This window comes from Aythya marila (genome assembly GCF_965140915.1).
Source record: "Aythya marila genome assembly, chromosome: 7".
NCBI lineage: Eukaryota > Metazoa > Chordata > Aves > Anseriformes > Anatidae > Aythya > Aythya marila.
Window position 1 is genome coordinate 4,630,925 of NC_139048.1, and position 27,887 is coordinate 4,658,811.

Here is a 27,887-nt window from a genome sequence, read left to right on the forward strand (position 1 = left end):
TTCCTGTGATATTTCATGCAAGATTTCGACAGAAAACTTAGACAGATGCAGCACAAACTGTTTCAGCAAGAAATGAATATTTTTGATAGGAAAAACACATCAGGAAACGAAAGAAAATAAATTTCACTATCAGAATGAAATGTAGGTAAAACTCTGTTAAGAAAAATAGCACTGAAATTTTTCACATAAGAAAATACATGTGCTTTAGGAACATATATCATGGCTAGGTGTTTCCTTTTTTTACATTGCCATCTAAATCTTTTATGGTAAAGAACAAGGAGATGTAGCCATTTGGTTTGAATCCTACAGGAATTTAGGAAGTTTGGAAGAAATATCAAACAGTGTGCTACTTTGTTTAAATGATGTCAGAATAAGACCAAACGAATTCTCCAGGAAAAATAAATAAATAAATAAATAATAAAAAATAAACTAGAGAACTTTTAGGAAAACAATAGCCATTCTTACCTTTTCTCCTTGATTTATGTGATTTAATTGGGATTTGTCTTCCTGTAAAATTTTTTAAGAGAATTTTAAAGACCTAAGGTCCACACATCGCAAACAAATCCTGTAGTTTTTAAGAGTAATCTTACCAGAATAATTCTGCAAAGTGTTCAAAAGACTGGACAATGAACTCAATGGGATTATAAAAATTTTGTTAGGAAACCACTGGCTTTTACGTTCTTAAATACCTATAAAATTGTATCAGAGTTAGAAATAAAGAAATACTCAATAACCTTGCATGAGTACGCCTGATATCTGCTGTTACAATGCATTCGTTCAAATAAAGCCCATCTGTTTTTCAGTTTGATTAATCTTTTTCATAATTTAGACATTCTGCATAACCGCATGAAAATACCAATTTTAAAAGTTCATTTTTGGTGAAGAAATTTATTACAGACTTTACCCCTAAGTCTAAGTAAGTCACCACATAAATGTTAGTGTAACTTAAGATCACAGAATCACAGAATCACAGAATTTTCTAGGTTGGAAGAGACCTCAAGGTCATCGAGTCCAACCTCCAACCTAACGCTAACAGCCCTCCACTAAACCATATCCCTAAGCTCTACATCTAAACGTCTTTTGAAGACTTCCAGGGATGGTGACTCCACCACTTCCCTGGGCAGCCTGTTCCAATGCCTCACAACCCTTTCAGTGAAGAAGTTCCTCCTAACATCTAGCCTAAAACTCCCCTGGCTCAACTTAAACCCATTCCCCCTCGTCCTGTCACCAGGCACGTGGGAGAACAGGCCAACCCCCACCTCGCTACAGCCTCCCTTGAGGTACCTAAAAAGAGCGATAAGGTCGCCCCTGAGCCTCCTCTTCTCCAGGCTGAACAAGCCCAGCTCCCTCAGCCGCTCCTCATAGGACTTGTTCTCCAGGCCCCTCACCAGCTTCGTCGCCCTTCTCTGCACCCGCTCAAGCACCTCCATGTCCTTCTTGTAGCGAGGGGCCCAAAACTGAACACAGTACTCGAGGTGCGGCCTCACCAGAGCTGAGTACAGGGGGACGATCACCTCCCTAGCCCTGCTGGTCACGCTGTAAATACTGATCTACAGTATTTACACTTTGGAAATCAAAATATGCATGCTGCATATGTCATGCTTTGCATGTCTGCCAAATAGATATTTAGCTTGTTATTAAACTCTGAATAAATCATCCAAAGCAAAAGAATTCTGCAGAATTACCAGCTCCAGAATTTCTCACTGCATCTAATTCATTGTCAAGACAGTATCCAAAACAAATATTTCCCTATTTGTATACATTTAACTGCCAGTTCAAAGCAAGAAGCTACAAATCTGCTCCTTGACTTATATCAAAATTGTTTCTTCAAGTACTTACTTGAAGATGCATATTTTTAGACTATACTTGTAGGATTTTTGAGAATTGGAACAGCAAACCTGGGAAAAAGTCACGTACTGTGCCCAGGGGACAGAGGCAGGGGCTGGGAAATGAAGCCAAAATGGAGAGAAGGACTACAACAGCAAGAGTAGGATGGCAAGCAGAGGACAGATGAGGAAAACTGGATGAGGTGGATGATGGCAACATAAATTAACATAATGATCCTTAAATAGGAATTTAGAAAAATTATCTGTAGTTATTCTAGGATTTACACTTACTTAGCTCAAAACCATCTAAGTCACTTAGGAGATAGAAACTATCATGTAAGAAAAAAGACAATGACAAGAAGAAAGTTGAATGAAAATCATTTCATGTCTTTGATTATTTTTGTCTGTCACTCATTTATCCACAGTGATAGATTATGAAAATTAAGCTCATTATATTTCACTGAATGGTATGTCAAAGAACATTCAAATAATGCAAGCAATATTTTATTCGTAGTGTATGTATGCATACATATAATCTGGAATAATTATACATTTTAGTGAAAAACAAATCTGTTCTTCCATAATTCTTGGATCAAATTTCTGTAACTGGAAGAATCACTCATGTATAACATACTCATAGACACAATTCTAGCAAGGATTCAAGACACTAAGACATGAACTATCCCTCAATTAAATGTTTTAAATCATTATTATCTTTTACACTGATTAAGCACAGTTTCATTCTACTAAAACTGTTAATTTCTCATTTAATTTAATTTCACCTTTAATCTTTTGCCCTAACTGATACCAGCATGAATGCCATTTCTATTTATGGAATCAACAGTCCTTATATTTTATTTTCTATGCCAGTTATATCTATAAAATCAGCAGTCTTTATATTTTATTTTCTATGTGCCCTGGAACAAATCTAAGTGCTTTACCTGATCTGGCCTCCAGAACTGCTGGGCCAAAAAAGAGTAGGCTCATCAATATCATAATGGTACCCATCTTATCAAGAGTTATTGATAGAAAGGACCATCAGAATTTATAGTCTCTATTTCTAAAGGGGAGTGGCTTTATCGGTCTCTTTTTCTACAGGAAGATGATAAAATAATCATGGTACTATGATCTGAAACAAAAATATGTTTGATTTGTTATTCAATATTTTGTAACATCCTGGTTTCTGCATTAAGATAATATCTCAAGAGTAACATTTTCCACTGCCTGGAAGGAAATATTTATGCTACCATAGGTGTTACAATCATCTCATTGTACAAACAAAATGAGCTCTTATCCAAAGATACCTTGTTGGCTGATGAATCTCATATTTTTCTTTTATGGGAAGATTTCTTGGCAGGTCTGCGGAAGGTAGTGGGAGCTTAAAATTGAAACATGCTTCCTCCAGCAAAGTAGTTAGAGAACTTCATAACTTGGTTCCAGCTAGTAAGACAAGCTAGCCATGAATGAGAGCCATGAATGTCTTACAGCTTTGGCATACTTCAAAAATAGTAAGATAACACCATGTTCAAGCATGACTGGGGGGTCTCTGAACATAACCCATGAGAACAGTGGCTGTTACTGAATGCAACGTGATGACCAAGAGACACCTAATGAAAATACTTTGGTCTATCAAAATTGCTAGCTACACCACAACATCAATGCTTCTGCCATCAGCAATAGATCCAACAAGAGGGTTAAGGTTGCCACTGGAAGGGAGCCACTGGTGCTCTCTAGAAGCCCTTGGAGAGGCAACATGGTGGAGACAAGAAGAAAGGAGAGAGGGAAATTAGTGGTCATGGGCTGAGCTACCAGTCCAGGACATGGGGAAAGAGAGTTGATACAAGGAGAAGCAGACCTCAGAGATGCATGAAACCTTGCTTGCTAGTTTACATGATTGGGAACCTCATCCACAAGCAGAGAGGATCTCATACCATAGTGTGCGATACTATGTGGGCAACTATAGTTTGCCATACTATGTGGGCAACTTGCTCCGGACAATTAGAGAGACTGACCCAAGCCTTATAAGCAAATCTTTGAGACATCTGAAGAATCTTTGCAGCTGAAGTGAACACATGCAGCCCCAATATTAACCTATTCCTTTCTGACATGTTAAGTTCAAGTCAAAACTCATACACTGTTCACTGTGGAACTTAGATGGCAAGAAACCGTCAAGAGAATCAGGATCAACAGATAACTTTTTGTGAAAGCCAGGCAGAAAAATCAGTGGATTCTATGTATATTTAGGTAAATTACATAGGTTGCAACTTAAATCTGTTCTTAATTTTCCTTTTATCTTTTGAACCATTAAATGAAAAAAAAAAAAAGATTCAGATCTAAGAATTTCTGTTAATATATTCCTTGTTTAATTTTGCACAGGGACAATTACTTCTCTGTTCTTTGCAGAATGAATCCAAAGCTTTTCCATAGCATAAAATAATGCTTATTTCTCACTCATAATTCTTTTGCCAGCGTGGCTACTTTCCTGTTTTCCTATTTTAATTATTTTCTATTTTAACTCTTTTCCTGTTTTAACTATTTTAAGATAAAAGGCTGATGACTATCCTAAGATTGCAGAGCCAAAATATTGTTCTTCATCTGATTCTTACTTCTACGGCCACCATGGCTTGGATGGCATTACCAGGAGTCAAAATCTGTGGCACAATTCTTGTCATGTACAAATTTATTGCATCCATGGACAGTCATCAAGGAAGAATATTGAAGTCAAGGAGCCCAACAGAATGACCGAGAAGGTCTTTCCACAAAGGCCAGCATTATTGGAATGGAAGAAGGAAGTGCAAAACACAAGAGGCCAAATATAATGTTGGAAGCCTTGAAAGCAAACGTAAATGAAGGGTAAATATATTTATTCTTTATCCAAATAACCACATTTGTACTTGAATGAGGAAATGTACCCAAGACTTCGTATTCACTATTCATATTCTTCTGGTTTTGACAACTTGGCAAGAAGCAGAAAAAATACAGTATATTGGCTGACCAATCAAACACTGCAATCAGTGAAGCAAGAAAAAATGATGGATAGCAATTCTTCTCCAAACTCTTGCAATAACTGAAAAGGCAGGGGAGGAAGGGGAAAAAAACAAATGATTCCCAGATGGCTCAAATGGAAAAAATACCCGTGTAGCTGTCCAGGTAAAGGAACAGCACAGATTACTTATTTCTCAGTACATTCTTCACTAATTAATTCTTTGCTACAAATGTCAAAGATCTACACATTTCTAGAGATCTTAATTATCAAGCAATCTGCACGGTAGGAGTAGATAAATGTAATGTTCATATTAAATTGAATTAATTAATGCAAATACCACACAAAGCATGTTTTCATCCTTCCCATTGGTCTCTTAGGTCTCTTGTAATAATGCATATTTTCTCTGTAGGACCTGTAGGACTTTTCTGGCAGCTTGAAATGTTTTTGTTTTTGGTTTTGGTTTTTTTTTTCAGCACATTAGTCTGTGAAAGAAGATCCATTAAGCTTTGAAAACACTTTCTGTTCTGCTGCCTGTTTCTGCAGGAGACTTCTGCAGACATACTGACTTTTGTGAGGTTCAGATGAAAGCCATTGAAAGGACACAGAAGACTAATCAGCTTTCATTCATGACTACCCAAAAACCATCTACAATGGAATGAGGGTATCCACAGACTTCTGCACAAAGGAACAACAGTCTGAATGCTCAAGTTAGGATCCAGTGAGGTGGCGTAGTTGAATTTATTGGGTTTCTTGATGACCTCTTGGGCTCTGTTGCCTGTGTCACGTGAAAAGTGTCATTATAAATCCGTTTGCATTGGTTTAATGGTGAAGAGGCAAGCAGATCAAAACCATCTATAGGTGAGTCAAATCAACTGGATTTACCACTAGAAGAGCTCCTGAATGTGGTGGGACAGGAGGGATGGTTCTTAGCGGAGGGGCCTTTTTCTAAGCACGTTTACTTTAGAACATGACCTTTTTTATAATACAGGCTGAAGTGATTATTCCCACTGAGCTGCCCACATCCTCCACATCAGGACAGGATGTTACACTGGAGTATAGGTCACTACCTGGTCTCTGGTCCACCTCAAGCATAGTACATTATGTTGCTCCCAACATTCATCTTTCACAGCTCAAAAGAAAATAGGAAAGTCTGAAGAGGTGCATTTCTCAATCGAACACCAGTGACCTTTCCACCATGGTGAGTGAGTTCTTCCAAGCAGGTTCTTCCTTTATCGCTGTTTTTATTGTGTTTTCACATGGGGATAGGAGATCGGTGACACTTCCTTATGGTAACTTACATACACTCTCTCTTCCACCCACCACTACAGGTTTAGAAATGCGTAAGAACGAGAGCACGTATCATTGCTTGGCAAATTCACTTTGTAAGAAATCATGTTCTTCAATCTGAAAATGTTTGAGCTCCCTGCTAAAACACACAGGCGGCGCATTTGCAAATACACAAAATATTGCTCTAAATTTTTTTTTCTCTTTTGTTTTTATTAATTACACGTTTACATAGCAGGTTTGATCTTATTCTATACAAAGGCTCAGAAACGGTCTACATTTTCTCAGAGAAACACCTACGTGTGAAGAACCATGTCCCTCAAAACAGGGAAGGTTGTACTGGAGCAATTCCTTACGTGCAAAGTGTATATTTTTGCTTATGGCTGATTACGGAGATACTTTTACCCAAAATAAATATTTTTCTTGGATTAGTCTCCAGAGTATCTCATATCAGTAAGACACTACCATATGCTTTATATGCATATAAGCACGGCAAAAGAAATCACTTCTTTCTCAAGCCACCCAAATCAGTCTCTTGAGACAGACTCTCAAAGTAGGAGCTCAGCTGAGATGCGCTGTAATGTTCAAATTGCACCCTCCACCAGCAGATGTTTGGTCACCTCTCACATTATCTGGTACGGGGTGGGTTCCTGCAGTTTGCGCTTCAGAAGAAATCCTCCCACAGTGAGGACGGCAGCTGCCAGCACCACGGCAGTCACAGCCAGAGGAACATGAGAGCTGGCAGCAGGCGCTGAGCTCTCAGACTCCCCTCTCTCCTGGGTGTTAGAGGCCAGATCTGTGCACAAGAGAGCAAACAGAGTGGTTTGCATTTTCTTACTGAGCTGGTTAATCTCAAAGTCAGTGAAGCAAAGAGAAATTGATATAAAATGCTGCAATGTGGATCTGATCAGAAAATAAATTGCTTTATCACACATTGTTTAACAAATGATCCTGTGGCCGTACCAAACAAGTAAAGATTACGGCAAGAAATGATAAAGCAACTAAGAATTTATAATGATTACACTTTAAGACCATAAGATGCTATTTCCTGACAGTAGAAACACCAGTTATAGGACACTGGGAAACATTTTCAAGGGGACCTATAGATTGTTCACTAATAAATAAGAAATGTGCAAATCAGGCAGGGACAGCATTGAAAATTTAATACAGATCCTGCAGGTAGATGGATTACATCTCATTTCTCTTCCAGAACTTAATCAATTGCCATTTGACACATGCAGAATAAATAGTTGATCTAAGATAAAAAGGAAACAGTCTGTAAACATTATGAAAAATTTTATATCCACTATGAAAAAAAAAAATCACCCATAATAATTATAGAAGGGTTGTGAATAAACCAGCAAAGGCATATTTCAGAACTAGATTTCTGAACTGATATGCACAGCAACATGGAGAGTCCTGCGTGAAATACAAGTGGAAGTTATTTACCAATACCAGCATTTCTGTTCTCAGCAGGAGCCTCCTGAAGCTGGATAGGTCCAACAATAACACTCATTTTTTCCTGTGAAGATCCTGCATTCCTCTTGAACCTGTTAACACAGCCTTGATAGCAGCGGGAAGAATAGTCATCGTGCCTGCACACCACCAGCTCACACTGCAGGAAGACTGATGGGTATCGTCCAACAAATGAAAATGCATTAAAGGCAAACCGACTGACACTTCTGTCTGGTGAATAGTAAGAAGAATAGGTAGAATCTTTGACACACCTAGAGAGAAATATAAAAGTAACAGATTAGTTGTCTTAAATAGAAACAGTATTACATTATCTCTGTGCAATATGCTTCAGGTTCAGATATAAAACCTTATATATATATATATATATAACTCTTACCTATATATATATATATATATATATATATATATATATATATATATATATAGGTAAGAGTATAAGGGAACTCAAAAGGATTTTTAACAAAAGTATGTTTTTAGCGAGAGAAAATAAAAGGCAAAAATATGTAGCAGTGCCAGTGATTTCAATCAAAATATATACGTTTCATAACTCAACAAAGTTCTTGTAAACATGAATAGCTGAAAAATAACTAGTAGTTCTGCTGCCTTCTGTGTTTAAGGTACAGGTGAGGATCTGTTCTGCAGTTGCTAACAGGGTTACCTGCAGGTTGTTGCAGAAGAAGAAAGGGCCTATTTCTACTCTGGAAGAACAAAACTTATTCTGATACACAACATCATAGACAAGCAATAGGCTCTCTAGTCCTTCGGTGTTTGTAGAGTACTGTGCTCAACACCTGTCCCAACTGTACCTTGCTCAGCACTTGTCCCAACACTTGACAGATGTGAAACATTTCCACATTTCACAGAGCAAGTTGCTATATTAACTTTCTTGTCACTGAGTTTCTCTTCCTATCAGTGACTAGCCTTTGCAATTACCCAAACTAGATCTTGGTCATTCCAGATAAATTTAACAACCGTGAAATGATTCACCCACAGTTGTTACCCCAGAATATTTCAAAGTTGTCATTAGTTACTTTTTTAATCTCCATAAATATTTCACTGTGCTCATTTGCCTAACAAAAACCTTACAGTTTTCACAGCTTATTTTAGACTGCAAGATATCCCAACACCCATATTTATAGATGGATATTGTTGATTTAAAAGTCAGTCAATATATTTCCCTTTGACACAGTTCCATAATATATGAACAAAAACTAACTGGAAAAGTCTATTTGCTCCATCTCCTGTGAGAGTGTCCTGCTCACAAGGCTTAAAGAATATGTATTTTTACAAATAAAAAGAAAAATCAAAAGAAATCCCAACAAGAGGAAAACCTCTCTCAGATTCACATTATGTGTGAAAAGGAAGCCATTCACTTGGCACGCAATAGACACTGGGACATTTAAGCCTGATACACGCTGTAACGTTCCAGCCTAGTGGTAGGTTACTACACTCCTATCTTGCTGAGGTTACCAATATGAACACCCTCCCAGGAGGCAGAAAGATTCAAATCCTACCAAGCACAGGAGGGAAATAAATAAGCATACACCTATCCTTCCTAGAAGAAAATGGGACTCCAAGAGTCACACTTTTATGCTTCTATCTCTTTGTCTGTTTTGCATTCCTTACAAGAGACACGACTGTTTTATCAAAAGTCACATTTTGTAGCAAATCAAGCAAAATGTCCTAGATGTTTGAAATAGCAAGAAAAGTCTAAGGAATTTGCTTTCTTTTTGAACAGACTATGTTGTGTTCTAGTTATCATTATCTAGTTATCATTAACACTATTTGAATAACATTGTTGCTAAACAGCATAACAGAAGGCTCCCGTGAGCCTTCCAATACTTAAAGGGGCCTACAGGAAAGCTGGGGAGAAATTTTTTGTCAGGGAATACAATGATAGGACAATGGGTAATGGCTTTAAACTAGAAGAGGGTATATTTAGATTAGATATAAGGAGGAAATTCTTCACTCGTCTATGTCAGAAACAAGTTCAGACCTCAGTGCTTTACTGCAAATTCTGAACAGAATTTCAATTGTCATATTTAATTTTATTCAGGCTTTGCTAGAAAGTCTTTCTTAGAAGTATATTTGTACTGAGAATTGCAACCAATGTATACTGGCACTAAATTACTTCTTTCATAAGCGAAGCACTTTAAGAACTGTGTACACAGATTTAAAATAATTCCTAAGAAAATTCTTACCCACTTCTGATTAATTCATAGTTCAGTGTTGTAAAATTATTAGGATCAGGTGATGCCACACATGTATCCACGAACAACACCAGGTTTGGGTCAGAGCTGTAAAGAGAAGCTTGAAGGTACAAAACCTGATTCAGGTCAACGTAGTAAGGAAAGTCATGCACTGGCCACAGGAATGATGAGGAATTGTAGAACGTCAGGTTCACATCATATCTACCGTATTGGGTTTCAGCGACATTAACAACGTCATCAGCAATGTACATTACTTGCACCCAGGTGTTCTGGAGCATTTTGCAGTTAATGTGCAACTGAAGATCCTTTTGCCTCTTGATGATGGAACCAGAAACAGAGGCTTTTATCACATTGGAATAGGTGATCGTTTCATTGTCACCCTGTTCAACACATTAGATAAGAGCAAAATTAATACATGTAGTCATGTTCACACTGTGTAGTATAAACTTATGTATGTGACAGGTCTCATATTATTCAGAAAGAACATGCCACAGAATCACATAATCACAGAATGGTTGAGGTTGGAATGGATGTCTGGAGATCATCTAGTCCAACCCACCTGCTCAAGCAGAGTCACCTAAAGAACATTGGACAGGATCACTCCACCACCTCTCTGGGCAACCTCTTTCAGTGCTCTGTCACCTTCACAGTAAAGATATTTTTCCTCATATGTCATACACAAAAACCCAAGGCATCCTGGATGGGATTGTTTGCTCAACTCTATCCTACATTTTCTTCTCTAGAACATCACTCTGAAATAGATACAGAGACTACCTAATACTTGGGAAGGACACGTAGGAATGTTTAACAGACCCTAGCCTCCCAAAATGCATGATTATTTTCTGTGTTTTGAATACCATTGGACCACAATGCCCCTTGTGATTCTTGACAGTTTTCCAAATGTCTATCAAATTTCTATGCCCAGGCCTGGAGACCTCTCAAGAATACATCAACACCCACCTGTCTACGTGTACCACAGCTGTTGTATGGAATGTTGAATATAACCTGAGTCGATGTAATTGTTGGTCTACAAGAAGGATCAGACAAGCTGATGCTCCATGCTGGGTAGCCTTGTGACTGGAGATAGCTTGTCTGTATAACTGCATGCATGTATGTTGGCAAGCACACAAGGGCTAGTGAAGAAAATATGAATTATTAGTGAATTCAGGTAATTGATAATGCTTACATGTTAAAACTTCACCAAATGCAAAAGCTACTACCGTTTAGGGGAGAGAGTTTATAAACCAGAACACTTATTTTTACACCTTACACTTAGATATGAATAGTCTCTTACAAACCTCAGAAGCCTGAGGTTTCTGAGGCTTCAATTTTGCCTTCATCGATAGATAAATGGTGTTGATATGGTGTAGGTAATAGCTCTGCTTGGAAAAGTTGGAGTAGAAAAATTCCAGATAGTCTTTCTAACCAATATTTCTATGATTCTATGAAAATTTGTCCACAAGGATAAAAAAAAAAGAAAAAAAAAAAAAAGAGTGCAAGTAATGAGGTGATAAGAAGAAAGATAAGTTTAGACTGACCATCACAGAAAACATCTAAGGACAACTAATTACATAATTGAAGGTTTTTTAAAGTAAAAAGTAATTGTTTTATTAAAGTGATCAGTCAGTAGCTATTTATGAAATTAAAGAAGGAATATCATCTTTGTGGGAGTGGCTCAACAATGTTAACAAATAATTATCTGGCAAATAAAATCAGGGTATAAAAGCCTTTTAGCAAAGAAAACATTATTAAGCGAAGGAAACTTACTGGTATTCTGATCTGCTGGAAAAGAATGATATTCAGCATAAAACCCTCTACTTGAATATCTAGAGTCACTGTGAAATCTGATGGTCATTAGGTTTGAGGATGATGTGTAGGCAACATTATAACCAGAACAAATTCTTTGAAGCAGAGGAGAAGTATTGGGTGGCCCATCATAGATCTCAATATAATCGTTCTGGCATCCACCTTGCAACCTGAGGAAACAACATGAATATAGGGTAAACACATTTGGTAAACTTCAGTTTGTAAGTGCTGAACAAACAATAAATAAGATACTGCGCTCACACCATTTCCAAATAATATTTAAAATTCCTTTATAAGTTTTGGAAATACGCTTGGGAACTGTGCTTTCAGTTGAGATTTGGGCCCTATTTATTGCCCAAGCAACAAGAAATTTACTTACTGAATGCTTCTAAATGTGAGTGCAATGCGGAAATTATTCATCACTTGTATTTCCCACAAACAATTTGCATTATCTGGATAATTTGAAGGATAAAGAGGACTCTGAATTGTTCCGGAGGATCTTGACAATAATCCACCACAAAAATATTTTCTAGCTGAAAAACAAACAAACAAACAAACAAAAGTAATACAGATGTGATTCACACAGATTTGCCTACGAACAAATAAATATACATTTTATGTACCCAAGCCATAGCAACAACTGGTAAAGTCTCTAGAGAAACTGGATGGATATGCTCTTGTAACTGAGACTACAAGGGTGATTTAATCAAAGTATTCTGACTCTTCTGTGGTACTTTGAAGTTGGTGGACTTAAGACATATATGTGTACAAGAGACAGAAAGAGACACTGGCCCAAATAATATAAGGTATAGAAAAGATCAGAAACAAAATCAACAGAGGCTGAAATCTATCGCCAAAAGAAACTGAGTCATAGAAGAGCAGTGTGTGGGATTCAAGAATAAAAAATAATTATATAGAATAAATTAAAGCATGCAATTCCTACAATTCCAGTCTATGCATTAGTAACTAACACAAAACAAAATACATGCAGAGGAAAATAGTGAAAAATGCAAACACACATAGAGTAATTAAAACTGGAATAAGAACAGAGTTTGAGGTATTTATCCAACCACCAAACTGGGCTATTAAAAAGTGTAGTCCAAAATCACAACGGAGGAGTATTGTCCCTGAAGAGATACATGTTGAGAAACAAAGCAAAATTTCTTGTGAAGATTTCCAATCTCCATGCCTGCAGGCAAGGCACACGACAGCCCCAGGGGCAGCACCATGCCCTGTCCTGGTGCGTGCAGCTCTGAGAACTGCCTCCTCCCCATCCAAGCCAGGCACTGGGCAGTGTCAGACCGCCAAGCTGCTTGGGCTGCTAACCAGTGCTGCCTGAGAATGCACAGAAAGGAGCCACAGAAAATACAGATGTACCTGGAGTTGTGGTGGGATATGGGCTCGCCGTGGAATTTATAGCTCCTGAGGAAGAAAGAGAAAGAAGCAAGTGAGGGACTTTGGGAGGAAGGAGACTGACCAGGTTTTCTACCAAAAATGATGAATTTGCTGCTGCCTGGTCGTGCTGGCAATGCACAGCGTGGGGGTCTCAGCACAAGCATCCAGCATGGGAACAGAGTAAAACAGAAATGGAAAATGTGGCTCTGAACCATCTCCATGTCAGGCAAAGTAGGGGCAATTTATGAAAACACAATGTGATTTATGGACGAAAACCAATGGTACCTGAACAGATAACACCTGCGTCTTCATAGTGCCCACAATTGTGGACACCCCAGCCAGAGCTCCTGCACTCAAACAGGGAGGACTCATTCCCTGTGCACTGCACATCGTCCAGGTAAATGCTGCCACTGCCTTGTCCAAAATAGGCACTTCCAAATGCAGAAACAGCGTAGCCGCATCCCAGCTGCCTGCACACAACCTGGGCATCACTGAGGTCCCAGCCGTCATCACACACCGTGCCCCAGCTCCCATAGTGGTAGATCTCAATGCGTCCCTCACACCGGTTACTGCCATTCACCAAGCTCAGCGAGACACCTAGGAAAGCAGAGGAGAAGGAAAATGTGGGAAAAGCTGCTGGCACACGGGCACCTGCCCTTACCGTTGCACTTCATCACCACACCACTTTCAAGCCACCAGGATCACCACACTCTGCTCTATTAGACTGTGCCTTTTACAGAATCAGAGAATCACAAAATGGTTTGGGTTGTCAGGGACCCTAAAGACCATCTCATTACAACTCCCACACCATGGCCAGGGACACCTTTCACCAGACCCCAAAGCCCCATCCAGCCTGGCCTTGAACACTTCCAGGGATGGGCCATCCACAACTTCTCTGGGCAACCTATGCCAGGGACTCACCACCCTCCAAGGGAAGAATTTCCTCCTTATATCTAATCTAAATCTACCCTCTTGTAGTTTAAAGCTGTTACCCCTTCTATCACCTCTTCTACAACCTGACAAAGAGTCCCTCCCCAGCTTTCCTGCATCACTCTTTAGTGCTAGGTAGATAATGGAAGGCTGTAATAAGGCCTCCCCGGAGCCTTCTCTTCTTCAGGCTGAACAACCCCAACTCCCTCAGCCTGTCTTTTCAGGAGAGATTCTCCAGCCCGTCTCCAGATCATCTCTTAGTGGCCCCTCTCTAGACTTTTTCCTGTACTTCGATATTCCTTCGTGCACTGTGGTCCCACAGCTGAACACAGGACTCCTGGTGGGGTCTCACAATAGCAGAGCAGAGGAGGAGAATCCCCTCGCTCACGCTGCTGTCTGTGCTGCTCCTGGTAAACCCAGGCTACAGTTGGCTTTCTGGGCCGCAGGCACACATTGCTGGCTCATGTAGATGTTCTCATTAATCAGCAAAACTTCTCCTCACAACTGCTCTCAATCTGTGCTCCGCCCAGCCTCTATTTGTGCTGGGCATTCCCTGATCCAGATACAGAACCAAACACTTGGCCCTGTTGAACCCATGGAGGTTCACACAGGCCGACCTCTCAAGCATGCCCAGGTCCCTCTGGACAGCATCCTTTCCCTCCAATGTGTCGACCACATGGCATAGCTTAGTGATATCAGCAAATGTGCTGAGAGTGCACTCCATTTCACTGTCCGCTTTCCCTTGGCTCGGCTCTCCCATCCTTCTATTCTGTGACTCTCGTGCTTCTTCAAAAGGGATTGGGGGGATTTGGTGGATGCGAGCTCAACGAGAGCCAGCAACAGGCCCCAGTTGCCCACAGGGCCAGCCCTGATGTGGGGTGCACAAAGCACCACTGAGCTAGCCGGATGGAAGGAGTGCTTGCCCCACTCTACTCAGCACAGCTGCGCCTGCACGTAGAGTCCTGTGCACAGTTCTGGGCTCCAAGAAAGAAGGATACAAAAAGATTGCAGTCATTCCAACGGGGGCCACAACAGCCCCAGGGGCATCACCATGCCCTGCCCTGGTGCGTGTGGCTCCCAGCACCGCCCTCCTGACCCTCCACACCTGGCACTGGGCAGCATCAGACCGCCAAGCTGCTCGGGCTGCTAACCAGTGCTGCCTGAGAATGCACAGAAAGGAACCACGGGAGATGCAGACGTACCTGGAGTTGTGGTGGGAGTTGGGTTTGTCGTGGTTACTGCAGCTGCAGAGGAAGGAAGAGAGAGATGCAAGTGAGGGACTTAGAACAAGTGAGTTCCGAGCCTTCTCCACGTCAGGCACATAGGGGCAATTTATGAAAATGCAATGTGATTTATGGACGAAAACCAATGGTACCTGAGCAGATAACACCTGCATCTTCATAGTGCCGACAGTTGTGGACGCCCCAGCCAGAGCTGCTGCACTGAAACAGGGAGGACTCATTCCCTGTGCACTGCACATTGTCCAGGTAAATGCTGCCACTGCCTTCTCCAAAATAAGCATTTCCCACTGCAGAAACAGCATAGCCGCATCCCAGCTGCCTGCACACAACGTGGGCATCATTGAGGTCCCAGCTGTCATCACAGACTGTGCCCCGGCTCCCATTCTGGTAGATCTCAATGCGTCCCTCACACCGGTTACTGCCATTCACCAAGCTCAGCGAGACACCTAGGAAAGCAGGGGAGAAGGAAAATGTGAGAAAAGCTGCTGGCACACAGGCACCTGCCCTTACCGTTGCACTTCATCACCACACCACTTTCAAGCCACCAGGATCAACACCCTCCACTCTATTCGAATCAGAGAATCAGTAAGCTTGGAAAAGCCCTCCAAGATCATCTGCTCCAACCACCCCCTACCACCAATGTCACCCACTAAACCATGTCCCCAAGCACCACGTCCAACCTCTCCTTGAACATCCCCAGGGATGGTGCCGCCACCACCTCCCTGGGCAACCCGTCCCAATGCCTGGCTGCTCTTCCTGAGGATAAGTGGCTCCTCATTTCCAACTTGAATCTCCCCTCATGGAACCTGAGGCCGTTCCCTCTGGTCCTATCACTAGATACCTGTGAGAAGAGGCCGACCCCAGCTCCCCACACCTCCCTTTCAGGGAGCTGTAGAGAGCAATGCGGTCTCCTCTGAGCCTGTTCTCTCCAGACTGAACACCCCCAGTGCCCTCAGCCTCTCCCCATAGGACTTGTTTCCCAGGCCCTTCCCCAGCTTCATGGCCCTCCTCTGGATGCTCTCCAGGACCTCGCTGTCCTTGTAGTGAGGGGCCCAAAGCTGAACCCAGTGCAGAGCACAGGGGGCGATCACCTCCCCGGCCCTGCTGGCTGCACCATCCCTGACACGAGCAGGGTGCCGCTGGCCTTGCCCACCTGGGCATACTGCCGGCTTGTGTTGAGGTGAGCACTGACCAGCTCCCCCAGCTCCTTTTTCATGCACAGCTTTCCAGCCCCTCTGCCCCAAGACTGTAGCGATGCATGGGGTTGCTGTGACCAATATGCAGGATCTGACACTTAGCCATGTTGAACCTCATCCCCTGGGGCTCTGCCCATCGATCCAACCTGACCAGGTCCCTCTGCAGGGACTTTCTACCTCCAGAAGATTGACACTTCCTCACAAGTTGGCGTTGACTTAAAACCTACTGAGGGGGCACTTAATTCTCCCATACACATCATCAATTAAGATAGGAGAGAGAATAAGCCCCAACACGAAACCCAGGGGAACACCACTCATGATGCTGGTGCAATCTGGACAGGGCATGGTGCAGCCCTGAGCTCTGAGTTCTCCGAGCCTGAAGAAAGGAGCCAGGGGAGATGCAGACGTACCTGGAGTTGCGGGACTTGGGGTTGTCGTCGTGGTTATTGCAGCTACAGAGGAAGGAAGAGAAAGAAGCAAGTGAGGGACTATGGGAGGAAGGCGCGTGACCAAGTTTGCTGCCAGCACTGGGGATGTCACTGCTGCCCTGTCACACTGGCAATGTAGAGCGTGGAGATCTCAGCACAGGCATCCAGCATGGCAACAGAGCAAAATAGGAATGGGAAAGGTAGCACTGAACCTTCTCCCCAACAGGCAATGTGGGGGCAATCTATGAAAGCATGACATGATTGATGGAGGAAAACCAACAGTACCTGAGCAGAGAACGCCTGCGTCTTCACTGTGTGCACAGTTGTGGACGCCCCAGCCAGAGCTCCTGCACTCAAACAGGGAGGACTCATTCCCTGTGCACTGCACATCGTCCAGGTAAATGCTGCCACTGCCTTGTCCAAAATAGGCACTTCCAAATGCAGAAACAGCATAGCCGCATCCCAGCTGCCTGCACACAACCTGGGCATCATTGAGGTCCCAGCCGTCATCACACACCGTGCCCCGGCTCCCATTCTGGTAGATCTCAATGCGCCCCTCACACCGGTTCCTGCCGTTCACTAAACTCAGCGAGCCACCTGGGAAAGCAGGGAACAAGGAAAACGTGGGAAAAGCTGCTGGCACACAGGCACCTGCCCTCACCATTGCATTTCAGCCCCACACCACTTTCAGGCCACCGCTATTGCCAACCTCCACGCTATTAGGCTCTGCTTTCGCCTGCCTCCGCTCTCCCATCCTTCTATTCTGTGACTCTCGTGCTCCTTCGAAAGGGATTGGGGGGGTTTGGTGGATGCAAGCTCAACGCGAGCCAGCAATGTGCCCTGGTTGCCCACAGGGCCAGCCCTGATGTGGGGTGCACAAAGCACCACTGAGCTAGCCAGTTGGAAGGAGTGCTTGCCCCACTCTACTCAGCACATCTACGCCTGCACGTTGAGTCCTGTGTGCAGTTCTGGGCTCCAGGAAAGAAGGATACAAAAAGATTGCAGTCATTCCAACGGGGGCCATAACAACCCCAGGGGCATCACCATGCCCTGCCCTGGTGCGTGTGGCTCCCAGCACCGCCCTCCTGACCCTCCACACCTCGCACTGGGCAGCGTCAGACCGCCAAGCTGCTCGGGCTGCTAACCAGTGCTGCCTGAGAATGCACAGAAAGGAGCCACAGGAGATGCAGACGTACCTGGAGTTGTGGTGGGAGTTGGGTTTGTCGTGGTTACTGCAGCTGTGGAAGACAAAAGATAAAGAAGCAAGTGAGGGACTACGGGAGAAAGGAGACTGACTGGGTTTGCTCCCGGAACTAGGGATGTCAATGCTCCCCAGTCGCATTGGCGATGCAGAGCGTGGGGATCTCAACACGGGCATCCAGCTTGCGGACAGAGCAATATAGAAACGGGAAATGTGGATCCTAACCTTCACCACAACAGGAAAATTACGGGCAATCTATGAAACCACTCTATGATTGATGGAGGAAAACCAACACTACCTGAGCAGATAACACCTGCGTCTTCACTGTGCCCACAGTTGTGGACGCCCCAGCCAGAGCTGCTGCACTCAAACAGGGAGGACTCACTCCCGGTGCACTGCACATCATCCAGGTAAATGCTGCCACTGCCTTGTCCAAAATAAGCACTTCCCACTGCAGAAACAGCGTAGCCGCATCCCAGCTGCCTGCACACAACCTGGGCATCACTGAGGTCCCAGCCGTCGTCACACACTGTGCCCCGGCTCCCATTCTGGTAGAGCTCAATGCGCCCCTCACACCGGTTCCTGCCATTCACCAAGCTCAGGGAGACACCTGGGAAAGCAGGGGAGAAGGAAAATGTGGGGAAAGCTGCTGGCACACAGGCAGCTGCCCTCACCATTGCATTTCATCACTACAGCACTTTCAGGCAACTGGGATCATCCCCCTCAAGCTATTAGGGCTGTGCCTTTTGTAGAATGGGAGAATCACAGAACGGATTGGGTTAGAAGGGGTCTCAAAGACCATCTCATTACAACTCCCACGCCATGGCCAGGGACACCTCTCACAGACCCGAAATCCCCATCCGACGTGGCCTTGAACACTTAATTTGTTCAGCTTAGAGAAGAGCATCCTGAGGAGTAACCCCGCTGCTGCCTATGCCTTCCCCTCGATGGGGAATGGTGAGGGAGACACCGATCTCTTCCATCCAGTGACAGGACACGAGGAAAGGCCTGAAACGTGCCTCAGGGGAGGCTCAGCTTGGACGTTAGGAACAGGGTCTTCACTGAGAGGCAGGCCAGGCACTGCAGCAGGCTCCCTGGCAAGTGGTCATGGCCCCAGGCCTTTGAGTGCCGAAGAAGCATTTCCACAATGCTCCTACACATGTGCTGGAGATAGACTTGATGGGCTTTGTTATTCACTCCCAACTATGGATATTCTATGGGTGTGGGACTCGGTGGAAGAGTCAAAGCCCACCCTGGCACTCAGTAACTGATGAAACCCAAAGGGAGCGCACAGAAAACACTGCAAAAACACAGACGTACCTGGAGGAACAGTTCCTTGGAAGCCAACTGTGGTTGTGTCTGTCCAATCTGTTGAGGGAGGAAGAGAGAGAAGCAAGTGAGGCACTTCTGGATGAAGGAGCAGTTGGGACAGGGCACGGTGAATCCCTGAGCTCTGCGCTGTCCATGCCTGCAGGCAGGGAGGACCACAACAGCCCCAGGGGCAGCACCTGGTGCATGCAGAACCCAGCACCACCTCCTGCCCATCCAAACCTGGCACTGGGAAACGTCAGACAGCCAAGCTGCTCGGGCTGCTAACCAGTGCTGCCTGAGAATGCACAGAAAGGAGCCACGGGAGATTCAGACATACCTGGAGTTGTGGTGGGATATGGTCTCGTCGTGGATATTGCTGCTGCAGTGGAAAGAAGAGAAAGAAGCAAGTGAGGGACTATGGGAGGAAGGAGCGTGACCAGGTTTGCTGCCAGCACTGGGGATGTCGCTGCTGCCCTGTCACAGTGGCTATGCAGAGCATGGGGATCTCAGCACGGGCATCCACCATGGGAACAGAGCAAAATAGACATGGGAAATGTAGCTCTGAACCTTCACCACAACAGGAAAATTACGGGCAATTTATGAAACCACGCTATGATTGATGGAGGAAAACCAACAGTACCTGAGCAGAGAACGCCTGCGTCTTCACTGTGCCCACAGTTGTGGACGCCCCAGCCAGAGCTCCTGCACTCAAACAGGGAGGACTCATTCCCGGTGCACTGCACATCGTCCAGGTAAATGCTGCCACTGCCTTGTCCAAAATAAGCACTTCCCACTGCAGAAACAGCGTAGCCGCATCCCAGCTGCCTGCACACAACCTGGGCATCACTGAGGTCCCAGCCGTCATCACACACCGTGCCCCGGCTCCCATACTGGTAGAGCTCAATGCGCCCCTCACACCGGTTCCTGCCATTCACCAAGCTCAGGGAGACACCTGGGAAAGCAGGGGAGAAGGAAAATGTGGGGAAAGCTGCTGGCACTCTGTCCCCAGCTCCCAGCTATGGGTCTGGGACTCTATGGAAATGTCAAAGCCCACCTTGGCACTCAGCAACTAATGATACCCAAAGGGAGTGCACAGAAAACACTGCAAAAACACAGACGTACCTGGAGGAACAGTTCCTTGGAAGTCAACTGTGGTTGTGTCTGTCCGACCTGTTGAGGGAGGAAGAGAGAGAAGCAAGTGAGGCACTTCTGGATGAAGGAGCAATTGGGACAGGGCACGGTGAATCCCTGAGCTCTGCGCTGTCCATGCCTGCAGGCAGGGAGGACCACAACAGCCCCAGGGGCAGCACCTTGTTCTGCCCTGGTGTATGTGGCTCCCAGCACCACCTCCTGCCCATCCAAACCTGGCACTGGGCAGCTTCAGACAGCCAAGCTGCTTGGACTGCTAACCAGTGCTGCCTGAGAATGCACAGAAAGGAGCCATGGGAGATTCAGACATACCTGGAGTTGTGGTGGGATATGGTCTCGTCGTGGTTATTGCAGCTGCAGTGGAAAGAAGAGAAAGAAGCAAGTGAGGGACTATGGGAGGAAGGAGCGTGACCAGGTTTGCTCCCAGTATTAGAGATGTCGCTGCTGTCCAGTCACAGTGGCTATGCAGAGTGTGGGGGTCTCAGCATGAGCATTCAGTGTGGGGACAGAGCAAAATAGAAATGGCAAATGAACCATCACTCTTTCTCATAAACCAAGCTGAGTTTCTTGTTGGAAATGCCATGTTTAAAGAGTGGCTACATTTGTCCACACTGGGGAGAAACAACCTCAAGTGAGGAATATTTTCCATGAATATCCCTCATCTATAATGATGCAGTGCAATCTCTCCAGGATCTCTGCACTCTCCATGCCTGCAGACAAGGCACACGACAGCCCTAGGGGCAGCACCATGAACTAGCCTGATGCGTGTGGCCAAGCTGCTTGAGCTGCTAACCAGTGCTGCCTGAGAATGCACAGAGAGGAGCCATAGGAGATTCAGACGTACCTGGAGTTGTGGTGGGATATGGTCTCGTCGTGGTTACTGCAGCTGCAGTGGAAAGAAGAGAAAGAAGCAAGTAAGGGACTATGGGAGGAAGGAGCATGACCAGGTTTGCTCCCAGCACTGGGGATGTCACTGCTGCCCGGTTGAAGTGGCAATGCAGAGCGTGGGGATCTCAGCACGGGCATCCACCATGGGAACAGAGCAAAATAGGAATGGGAAATGTAGCTCTGAACCTTCCCCACAACAGGAAAATTATGGGCAATCTATGAAACCACGCTATGATTGATGGAGGAAAACCAACAGTACCTGAGCAGATAACACCTGCGTCTTCACTGTGCCCACAGTTGTGGCCGCCCCAGCCAGAGCTCCTGCACTCAAACAGGGAGGACTCATTCCCGGTGCACTGCACATCGTCCAGGTAAATGCTGCCACTGCCTTGTCCAAAATAAGCACTTCCCACTGCAGAAACAGCGTAGCCGCATCCCAGCTGCCTGCACACAACCTGGGCATCACTGAGGTCCCAGCCGTCATCACACACCGTGCCCCGGCTCCCATACTGGTAGAGCTCAATGCGCCCCTCACACCGGTTCCTGCCATTCACCAAGCTCAGGGAGACACCTGGGAAAGCAGGGGAGAAGGAAAATGTGGGGAAAGCTGCTGGCACTCTGTCCCCAGCTCCCAGCTATGGGTCTGGGACTCTATGGAAATGTCAAAGCCCACCTTGGCACTCAGCAACTAATGATACCCAAAGGGAGTGCACAGAAAACACTGCAAAAACACAGACGTACCTGGAGGAACAGTTCCTTGGAAGTCAACTGTGGTTGTGTCTGTCCGACCTGTTGAGGGAGGAAGAGAGAGAAGCAAGTGAGGCACTTCTGGATGAAGGAGCAATTGGGACAGGGCACGGTGAATCCCTGAGCTCTGCGCTGTCCATGCCTGCAGGCAGGGAGGACCACAACAGCCCCAGGGGCAGCACCTTGTTCTGCCCTGGTGTATGTGGCTCCCAGCACCACCTCCTGCCCATCCAAACCTGGCACTGGGCAGCTTCAGACAGCCAAGCTGCTTGGACTGCTAACCAGTGCTGCCTGAGAATGCACAGAAAGGAGCCATGGGAGATTCAGACATACCTGGAGTTGTGGTGGGATATGGTCTCGTCGTGGTTATTGCAGCTGCAGTGGAAAGAAGAGAAAGAAGCAAGTGAGGGACTATGGGAGGAAGGAGCGTGACCAGGTTTGCTCCCAGTATTAGAGATGTCGCTGCTGTCCAGTCACAGTGGCTATGCAGAGTGTGGGGGTCTCAGCATGAGCATTCAGTGTGGGGACAGAGCAAAATAGAAATGGCAAATGAACCATCACTCTTTCTCATAAACCAAGCTGAGTTTCTTGTTGGAAATGCCATGTTTAAAGAGTGGCTACATTTGTCCACACTGGGGAGAAACAACCTCAAGTGAGGAATATTTTCCATGAATATCCCTCATCTATAATGATGCAGTGCAATCTCTCCAGGATCTCTGCACTCTCCATGCCTGCAGACAAGGCACACGACAGCCCCAGGGGCAGCACCATGAACTAGCCTGATGCGTGTGGCCAAGCTGCTTGAGCTGCTAACCAGTGCTGCCTGAGAATGCACAGAGAGGAGCCATAGGAGATTCAGACGTACCTGGAGTTGTGGTGGGATATGGTCTCGTCGTGGTTACTGCAGCTGCAGTGGAAAGAAGAGAAAGAAGCAAGTAAGGGACTATGGGAGGAAGGAGCATGACCAGGTTTGCTCCCAGCACTGGGGATGTCACTGCTGCCCGGTTGAAGTGGCAATGCAGAGCGTGGGGATCTCAGCACGGGCATCCACCATGGGAACAGAGCAAAATAGGAATGGGAAATGTAGCTCTGAACCTTCCCCACAACAGGAAAATTATGGGCAATCTATGAAACCACGCTATGATTGATGGAGGAAAACCAACAGTACCTGAGCAGATAACACCTGCGTCTTCACTGTGCCCACAGTTGTGGCCGCCCCAGCCAGAGCTCCTGCACTCAAACAGGGAGGACTCATTCCCGGTGCACTGCACATCGTCCAGGTAAATGCTGCCACTGCCTTGTCCAAAATAAGCACTTCCCACTGCAGAAACAGCGTAGCCGCATCCCAGCTGCCTGCACACAACCTGGGCATCACTGAGGTCCCAGCCGTCATCACACACCGTGCCCCGGCTCCCATACTGGTAGAGCTCAATGCGCCCCTCACACCGGTTCCTGCCATTCACCAAGCTCAGGGAGACACCTGGGAAAGCAGGGGAGAAGGAAAATGTGGGGAAAGCTGCTGGCACTCTGTCCCCAGCTCCCAGCTATGGGTCTGGGACTCTATGGAAATGTCAAAGCCCACCTTGGCACTCAGCAACTAATGATACCCAAAGGGAGTGCACAGAAAACACTGCAAAAACACAGACGTACCTGGAGGAACAGTTCCTTGGAAGTCAACTGTGGTTGTGTCTGTCCGACCTGTTGAGGGAGGAAGAGAGAGAAGCAAGTGAGGCACTTCTGGATGAAGGAGCAATTGGGACAGGGCACGGTGAATCCCTGAGCTCTGCGCTGTCCATGCCTGCAGGCAGGGAGGACCACAACAGCCCCAGGGGCAGCACCTTGTTCTGCCCTGGTGTATGTGGCTCCCAGCACCACCTCCTGCCCATCCAAACCTGGCACTGGGCAGCTTCAGACAGCCAAGCTGCTTGGACTGCTAACCAGTGCTGCCTGAGAATGCACAGAAAGGAGCCATGGGAGATTCAGACATACCTGGAGTTGTGGTGGGATATGGTCTCGTCGTGGTTATTGCAGCTGCAGTGGAAAGAAGAGAAAGAAGCAAGTGAGGGACTATGGGAGGAAGGAGCGTGACCAGGTTTGCTCCCAGTATTAGAGATGTCGCTGCTGTCCAGTCACAGTGGCTATGCAGAGTGTGGGGGTCTCAGCATGAGCATTCAGTGTGGGGACAGAGCAAAATAGAAATGGCAAATGAACCATCACTCTTTCTCATAAACCAAGCTGAGTTTCTTGTTGGAAATGCCATGTTTAAAGAGTGGCTACATTTGTCCACACTGGGGAGAAACAACCTCAAGTGAGGAATATTTTCCATGAATATCCCTCATCTATAATGATGCAGTGCAATCTCTCCAGGATCTCTGCACTCTCCATGCCTGCAGACAAGGCACACGACAGCCCCAGGGGCAGCACCATGAACTAGCCTGATGCGTGTGGCCAAGCTGCTTGAGCTGCTAACCAGTGCTGCCTGAGAATGCACAGAGAGGAGCCATAGGAGATTCAGACGTACCTGGAGTTGTGGTGGGATATGGTCTCGTCGTGGTTACTGCAGCTGCAGTGGAAAGAAGAGAAAGAAGCAAGTAAGGGACTATGGGAGGAAGGAGCATGACCAGGTTTGCTCCCAGCACTGGGGATGTCACTGCTGCCCGGTTGAAGTGGCAATGCAGAGCGTGGGGATCTCAGCACGGGCATCCACCATGGGAACAGAGCAAAATAGGAATGGGAAATGTAGCTCTGAACCTTCCCCACAACAGGAAAATTATGGGCAATCTATGAAACCACGCTATGATTGATGGAGGAAAACCAACAGTACCTGAGCAGATAACACCTGCGTCTTCACTGTGCCCACAGTTGTGGCCGCCCCAGCCAGAGCTCCTGCACTCAAACAGGGAGGACTCATTCCCGGTGCACTGCACATCGTCCAGGTAAATGCTGCCACTGCCTTGTCCAAAATAAGCACTTCCCACTGCAGAAACAGCGTAGCCGCATCCCAGCTGCCTGCACACAACCTGGGCATCACTGAGGTCCCAGCCGTCATCACACACCGTGCCCCGGCTCCCATACTGGTAGAGCTCAATGCGCCCCTCACACCGGTTCCTGCCATTCACCAAGCTCAGGGAGACACCTGGGAAAGCAGGGGAGAAGGAAAATGTGGGGAAAGCTGCTGGCACTCTGTCCCCAGCTCCCAGCTATGGGTCTGGGACTCTATGGAAATGTCAAAGCCCACCTTGGCACTCAGCAACTAATGATACCCAAAGGGAGTGCACAGAAAACACTGCAAAAACACAGACGTACCTGGAGGAACAGTTCCTTGGAAGTCAACTGTGGTTGTGTCTGTCCGACCTGTTGAGGGAGGAAGAGAGAGAAGCAAGTGAGGCACTTCTGGATGAAGGAGCAATTGGGACAGGGCACGGTGAATCCCTGAGCTCTGCGCTGTCCATGCCTGCAGGCAGGGAGGACCACAACAGCCCCAGGGGCAGCACCTTGTTCTGCCCTGGTGTATGTGGCTCCCAGCACCACCTCCTGCCCATCCAAACCTGGCACTGGGCAGCTTCAGACAGCCAAGCTGCTTGGACTGCTAACCAGTGCTGCCTGAGAATGCACAGAAAGGAGCCATGGGAGATTCAGACATACCTGGAGTTGTGGTGGGATATGGTCTCGTCGTGGTTATTGCAGCTGCAGTGGAAAGAAGAGAAAGAAGCAAGTGAGGGACTATGGGAGGAAGGAGCGTGACCAGGTTTGCTCCCAGTATTAGAGATGTCGCTGCTGTCCAGTCACAGTGGCTATGCAGAGTGTGGGGGTCTCAGCATGAGCATTCAGTGTGGGGACAGAGCAAAATAGAAATGGCAAATGAACCATCACTCTTTCTCATAAACCAAGCTGAGTTTCTTGTTGGAAATGCCATGTTTAAAGAGTGGCTACATTTGTCCACACTGGGGAGAAACAACCTCAAGTGAGGAATATTTTCCATGAATATCCCTCATCTATAATGATGCAGTGCAATCTCTCCAGGATCTCTGCACTCTCCATGCCTGCAGACAAGGCACACGACAGCCCTAGGGGCAGCACCATGAACTAGCCTGATGCGTGTGGCCAAGCTGCTTGAGCTGCTAACCAGTGCAGCCCGAGAAGAGTGCACAGAAAGGAGCCATGGCAGACGTACCTGGAAATGTACTTGTGCCCAGAGAGCTTCTTGTGGTAGTTGTAGCTGTGGATTAAGGAAAAGCAATAATTAAGTGAGGGACTTTGGGAGGAATGAGCATTACAAAGCTTGTTCCCAGTACTGGCTTATTCATCGATGTGCTTTCATAGTTTCCAGACTGTGAGACATGATCTTTTATTTGGACATGGGATTCTTTCCAAAAGAGAGAATTTCTCCAGAATTACTCCTTTTTCATTTTTATCTACTTCTCAGCTAGACACTTGTGTATTTGGTATCAATCTAATGTAGAGACTGACAGAAATACAATTTGTAAGCAATTAAAAATAAATCAATAAAAACTATGCAGATTACTTTTTCTAGGGCTATAAATTTCAGTTGAGACAATGGGTTTACTATAGGAAAACAAAATAGCTGGACAAACTTTTTTTCTGAGACACTCAATCCACGCAATGACTGTTACAATAGCACACTGATGCATCTTCTGACAAGACAGACAGGAGAGGTGTGAGGGAGAGTTGCTGAAAATGTGTTTTAGGAAAAGGGTCTGCTGTATATTTTTCCCACCAATATGTTTTAAATACTGGAAGGACGCAAAGGATGTTTTTTTATTCATAGCTGCAGAGAACAACAGATAGGTTTCAGCAAACAGACAGGTTTCCCCAGAAGGAGTATAACACTTTTTTTTTTTTTTTTTTGCCTATGTCTTAAAAGCACATGTGCCTGAATTAAAGCTGGGAAGTCCCCTTGTTAATGCAAACCATGATGCTGACAGGTGTAATACTGCTCAGGAGGTGTCTGCTGAGAATGGCGAGTCCAAGATATCACCCTTGTGAAATATCAATACTCTTTAGAAAGTCCTCGGTGATACGAAATGTTGGTTTCTGAGAAAGCACAACCTACCTGAACACTGTCACTGTTATGATTTGGCTGTGGAAATGTGCAAGGCTGGGTTTTTACAGTCTCTAGGTTTTCTGTCTGTGTGCATGACCATCTCAGTGGCATAACTGGGAGGAAAAGGCATGTCCCTGGTACTACATGATGCCATGCATAAGAGCAACTGTCTTACTATTGTGCTTCAATTAAGTTATATAAAGTTAAATAAGTATTGGGTGATTCCATAAGCATCTAGAAGGTTAACCTTGAATTATTATAAAGCAAGTATAGATTACAGCCAAGGAATGACATTTCTTCTTTATTTCATATTGAAGAACACAGATTTATGCAGTCTTTTATTAGTACTTTCAAGGTAGTTTATTTTTTTCTAAATTTGGTTTAATCTATGCCACAGGACACTACTATAAAAGTTGGAACGATATTGGTTTCATTGTAATAAATTTACTTAAATATAAATAATAATTAATCACAATGTTGAATGGATCATATTTTTAATAAGACAACACAATGCTATCAAATTGTAGACCATTTTACATCCAATCTTTGCACAAAGTTGATAATATTAGCACATGAGTTACATGTATGGAACCACTGCAGAAGCATAAGACATCCCCTTTTTTCTACTTTTTTTTTTTGAAATACTAGTTTTAAAAATTTTAAGTGGTTTACCTGTGGTGGCATCCAGAAGAGCTGTACTTAAGAAGAAAAGCAAGATCTTGTTGGTACCCATCTTGCCAAGAGGTGC

The 27,887-nt window shown here is 45.3% G+C and overlaps 1 protein-coding gene across 1 annotated transcript in view; it reads right to left on the reverse strand.

The window, feature by feature from the left end:
• Positions 1-6,517: 6,517 nt before the first annotated feature.
• DMBT1 (deleted in malignant brain tumors 1) overlaps positions 6,518-27,887 on the reverse strand; it is a gene marked incomplete at its 5' end in the record, with an annotated part of 40,262 nt that continues 18,892 nt past the window's right edge. The window contains 24 exons of the mRNA XM_082764632.1: positions 6,518-6,892; positions 7,552-7,823; positions 9,774-10,162; positions 10,743-10,915; positions 11,550-11,758; positions 11,968-12,121; positions 13,269-13,634; positions 15,274-15,600; positions 16,761-16,802; positions 17,064-17,414; positions 18,239-18,589; positions 19,300-19,347; positions 19,628-19,669; positions 19,931-20,289; positions 21,556-21,898; positions 22,069-22,116; positions 22,408-22,449; positions 22,940-22,981; positions 23,243-23,554; positions 23,725-23,772; positions 24,064-24,105; positions 24,596-24,637; positions 24,899-25,210; positions 25,381-25,428. Of these exons, the coding sequence (XP_082620758.1) occupies positions 6,720-6,892; positions 7,552-7,823; positions 9,774-10,162; positions 10,743-10,915; positions 11,550-11,758; positions 11,968-12,121; positions 13,269-13,634; positions 15,274-15,600; positions 16,761-16,802; positions 17,064-17,414; positions 18,239-18,589; positions 19,300-19,347; positions 19,628-19,669; positions 19,931-20,289; positions 21,556-21,898; positions 22,069-22,116; positions 22,408-22,449; positions 22,940-22,981; positions 23,243-23,554; positions 23,725-23,772; positions 24,064-24,105; positions 24,596-24,637; positions 24,899-25,210; positions 25,381-25,428 (4,535 nt within the window). The 3' untranslated portion in view covers positions 6,518-6,719. The remainder of the gene's footprint in view (positions 6,893-7,551; positions 7,824-9,773; positions 10,163-10,742; positions 10,916-11,549; positions 11,759-11,967; positions 12,122-13,268; positions 13,635-15,273; positions 15,601-16,760; positions 16,803-17,063; positions 17,415-18,238; positions 18,590-19,299; positions 19,348-19,627; positions 19,670-19,930; positions 20,290-21,555; positions 21,899-22,068; positions 22,117-22,407; positions 22,450-22,939; positions 22,982-23,242; positions 23,555-23,724; positions 23,773-24,063; positions 24,106-24,595; positions 24,638-24,898; positions 25,211-25,380; positions 25,429-27,887) is intronic.